This window comes from Lolium perenne, chromosome 5, assembly GCF_019359855.2.
Source record: "Lolium perenne isolate Kyuss_39 chromosome 5, Kyuss_2.0, whole genome shotgun sequence".
Lineage (NCBI taxonomy): Eukaryota > Viridiplantae > Streptophyta > Magnoliopsida > Poales > Poaceae > Lolium > Lolium perenne.
In genome coordinates this window covers 260,960,043-260,964,919 of record NC_067248.2, presented here as the reverse complement: position 1 = coordinate 260,964,919, position 4,877 = coordinate 260,960,043, and the positions used below count along the sequence as shown (strand labels likewise).

The 4,877-nt window shown below is 52.0% G+C and overlaps 1 protein-coding gene across 1 annotated transcript; it reads left to right on the top strand.

Annotated features, from left to right (window-relative positions):
• Positions 1–2,447: 2,447 nt before the first annotated feature.
• Positions 2,448–3,336, top strand: LOC127325906 (probable E3 ubiquitin-protein ligase ATL44). Its single transcript, XM_051352734.2, has one exon. It carries the CDS (start codon positions 2,646–2,648, stop codon positions 3,243–3,245), a length of 600 nt encoding a protein of 199 aa, XP_051208694.1. The 5' UTR covers positions 2,448–2,645; the 3' UTR covers positions 3,246–3,336.
• The last annotated feature ends 1,541 nt before the right edge of the window (positions 3,337–4,877 follow it).

Genomic DNA, 4,877 nt, shown 5'->3' with positions numbered 1-4,877 from the left:
ATGAGATCCTTGTTCATACGCATTAGTTATGTTGAGAATTATGTATTCCCTAATGCAACACTTGTTGAACCTCAACAATTTTCGTGTGATAAATAATGTGTGTGAACATTTATCTTGGTGACATTTGCCATGCATGATGAAGATTATGAGCTTTGGTGATGTATGGAGCTTAATAGTGTTTTCTGAATGAGTTAAATAATGGTAGGCCGTTTATGGCTCTACAAAACTAAATGTGACTCTGTGGAAATCTTGCTACAATAGTACCTCAAAACGAGAGGGAGTAAGCTTCACTATTTTATGTAGATTGAATCTTACTGGCTATCCAAGAGATTTCGATCTTCCAATTATGATACGAAGGATCTTGGTAATGCCTCATATTTTGATTGTGGGGTTCGCTAAGATATAAGTCTAATCCAAAAGGAGTATATGTTCTATTATGTTGACATACACGTTGATGGAGTACGAACGAAATATATTATGCACTAGTACTCTATCTCACCTGCTGCTAAGGTTAAGAGCGATAAAGGTGGACATTTAAATGTTCAAGGAACCATTTAAACTGATCAGATAATGTCGGTTCCTTATGCTTCAGCTGTCAAAGCAACATGTGTTTTCAAGTATGAACACGCCCTATTTATGATCGGGATAATTGGCAAAGATATAATAAGTCCAGCAATGGACCGCTGGAAAAGCCGCCATGAGGTCTTGCGATACATGCAAGATAACAAATTTTACATGCTTATTAATAAGATGTTTACTAACCTCGATATCGTGGGTTATTTAGACATTGTTTTTTGCGAGGTGTGTGGACATTAAGGTTTCCATGTCATGTTAAATCCTCACCTTCGCATGTGGAGTTATACCGTGGAAAAGCTCCAAATTTAATATTGATGGCATCAGTAATGATGCAAACTATTAAGTTGCATGTTATGAGGCTATCGGGCAGGTTATATGTCAAAGAAGTTTTATTCCCGAAATTAAAGTGGTAGACAATATTTTAACCACTTACTGCATTATGACACGCAGTCTTCTATGCAAGTAACAACAAGTCAAATGGTGTTGCCAAAACCATAGACAATACGTTTTGTGTTGTGAAAGATAGAATCCAGGATCAACCTATTAATGTTAAGCATATCAATATGTTTTGTATGGATCCATTTAACCGAAGGCTTATCACCCATATTTATGATTATGTTGCCGGCATGGGTTGATGTGAAACCTTTTTGATCCTGGAAATAAGGACCGTCAAATAAACCAACTCCCGTAAAGTAATATGTTTTCCATTTTGATATAGAATGATGTACTATAGGTAAAGAGGTTCTATGACATTTCATTGGTCATTGTAACACTTTATTTTGGTACGTTATTTCTATTGAGAGTGGGCTTATGATGTTTGTTAACCTTTCGATCAAGAGGGAGAATGTTGGAATTGATCTCACAGGATAACAAACTGTGAGGAAAAGCAGGGAGACAAAGTCCTCCCCTCACGTACATGCCTTGATCGGAGGCATCCAAGGTAACCAACTGGTTTCGGTCCCTGGCCCCTAGCCCTACACCTATATAAAATGGAGGTTTATTCTCTCACGTAAGAGAGATAGACATTCGTACAGGTCAAGGACCTTGAAAACTCCTACAACCCGATCCTAAAATGAGGGCTAAGGGGATCAGAAGACCGTCTCCATCACCGGCCAACGGGAGGGTTGTGCCTGCGGCGTCCAGGATATCTCCACCTCACCAAGCTGCTGCCATGATCATCTTCTCCGAGCTTTTCAGCAAGCCTGCAACGAACAGGCAGAGAGGGTCATCGCTGGCCATCTCAGGTACACAAAGTCTAATCTGAAGTTGGTGTTTTAAATAGAGATTAGATCCTTATGTTAATTAGCTAAAGGCTAATAAATACTAACACTATCTACCTATGTTATCGGGATCTTGGCTTGGGTTTGAGTGTTTGACACACATACCTGACGTGGTGGACGACCCTACACATGGTGGTCTGGTTGGTCGCACCTGTTCCCACGAGGCTCCATGTCTATGCACCCTACACATGGAGTACTACTTTGTGTCCTTCCCTGCCTTTTCATCAGCGCTTTGTTTTCTAGCTTTGGATAATGGAATCTAGTGCTCCCTCTTTCATTGACACGAGATCGAATTTACATGCTCATTTCCACGTCTGATCGGTCGGTTCACTTAAGATGCCCTGTCCTTTACGACTGCGACGAGCTGTAACTAAACTTGTATATCTGCGACTCGAGCAGAGATGTCAATTCTGCTGTAAAATAAAATAAAAGGCAAAGCTAGAGAGGTTGCATACATTATAGATTAGTGGAGATCGGTCGCACCTAATTTGGAGTGTGATATGTGCCCAGTTGCAGCAAAAAGAGGGCCGAAAAAAGCGTAAAGGTAGTAGCAATGAAAACATGCATACTCCCACTTAGCCGCATGAAAGGTTTCATCGTGAATCAAAATATCATATCCCTGGCTACCCGAGCCACCATTGTCCTGAGCTATACTGCCACTATAAAAACGCAGGAACCAGCACCCTGAGTCTTCCCTCTGCAGCACTGGACCTAAACTGACCTCACCTAGACAGTCTACGCTCGGATCGATCTCATCTCGACCTGTCCCACCGGGAACGGAGAGCTACAATGCCGCGCCACCTGCTGCAGGACTCTGTAGACCGCCTGACCGAGATGGCAGCGCCGCCTTTGTCAGCATCGAAGGCCGCCGGCGTGCACACGGACACGCTGCTGATCCTGGGGGCCGTGCTGTGCTTCCTGCTCTGCGTCGTCGGGCTGGCCCTCGTCGCGCGCTGCTGCCGGCTCTGCAACCCCTCCGCCTTCTCCGTCGACGCAATGATGGCCAAGGCGCCGTGCAAGGGGATCAAGAAGAAGGCGCTGCAGTCGCTGCCGACCGTGCTGTGGCCGGCACCGGAGCAGACGGCGGAGCGGATGGACCACGAAGAGGAGGGGGAGCGGCCGGAGTGCGCCATCTGCCTGGCGGAGTTCGCAAGCGGCGACGAGGTGCGCGTGCTCCCGACGTGCGGCCACGGCTTCCACGCCGCCTGCGTCGACGTGTGGCTCCTCTCCAGCTCCACCTGCCCCTCCTGCCGCCGCGCCCTCGTCGTCGCGCCGGCGGCAGCAACCGCGTGTGCTCCTCCTCACACGTGCTGCGAGCGCCCCGACGTCGCGCCGCAGGACTCGGCCACCGGCGCCGGCGCATCCCGTTGCCGGTCGTCGGCGCAGTAAGCATACGACCGACGGGCGGCGCGCCTGCGTACTCCCATGCGCGCGCGCGGCACCTCTGACCTTTCATGGTTTGTCCTGTCCTGGCACATGTATGTACATACAAAGTGGAGTAGTTTCTCACGTGCATACAGTACGCGTCATTTGATTTTTTTGTATAGTTCCACGTGTCCTAGAACATAGTACAAATGTTCGATGCAGTAACTGTACAGTGTGCGCATCACTTGATCGGTTTAGTTAATTATGACGCCACCTGCTTTCGTGCATGCGTGTCTCTCTCAATGAATTTGTGGCTGCAACATGAAGCACACGTACGGCACCCATGCTTGCATCTTCACGGAGATGTGCGTGTTGTCGACACTTTTTTTTTTTGAAACTAGGCAAGACGCTTGCCGTTCATCGATATAGGAGAAGAGAATGATCAGTTTATGAGAGCCAAAACCGATACAACACAACACAACACGTCAGCCCGAGGTCGCGCACCACACGAGCCGACGGCCTAGCCACCCCAGTGGCCAAGGTCGACACCCAAAAACACCTCAAAACGCAACAAGGCGGAGGCAAAACACATGAGCCGCCGCTCCGACATCCACGCCGACCCCCGGGGCCGCGCACCACCTAGCCGAAGACAAGCCGAGGACGAAACCGACAAGACAGACAACACGAACGACAACACTTACAGTGAAGGGCCTCCACAGTGATGCCTCCAACGAGGGGAGCGACGTCCGAGAGTGCCACCATCACCGACATCGGACGAGGCCGGTGCAGGGTTTTCACCCGGAGCACACCGAAATCGAAGTCGAGTTCGCCTGACCGCCGAGTCGAAGAAGCCAAGCCGCTCGTCGACGCCAACAACCATCTCGCTCCACGGATCCCTCCGGCCGACGGAGCAACCAAGGCGAGGACCCCAGCAGGCCAAACGACACAGGAAAGTGTCGCCCTCGCTCGATCCCATGAGGAATCAGGGTTTCCCCTGGACCACCCGGGCGGAGGCGCAAGAGCACCGCCACGACGACGCCTCCAAGGAGGTCACGACGCCAAAAAAGGCGCCGCCGCCGTCGGTTCCAGCCGCAGCCAGAACAAGACTTTCGCCCGGCAGAGAGTCGCAACCTCACACCCGCCGCAAAGGGCCGGCCAGACCACCACCACCACCCCGCACACCTCCCGCGTCGACTCCACGCAACAGCCACCACCACCACCAATCCAGAGAGCTCCGTGAGCATGAACGTCACCCACCGCACCTCGCAGAGATGAGAGGCCGGGCAGCACAGCGTGCGGCCGACGGAGCACCGCCGAAGAGCACCGTGGGCGCCGCTGGAACGCCACAAAGAGGGGGGCGCCGACCAACACCGACGCGGAGGCTCGAAGACGAACGCCGACACCCGCAGACTTGAACTCCCAGGACCAGCCGCCGCGCCGCACACGCGGCCACCGCGGCCGCCGCACCGCCGAGAACCCAGGGCCGCCGCCCCTGCGCCCAACTCCGCTGGAACGTCGCGCCAACCAGGGTCGCCACGCTGATCCGGCCGGAGCTCCAATCGCCCGAAGGGGAGAGGCCCCTGCCCAACCCCGCCCGCGCGAGAGGAGGAAGGCCCGCCGCCACCGTCAGCCGCGCGGCCTTCGCCCAGCGGCGTC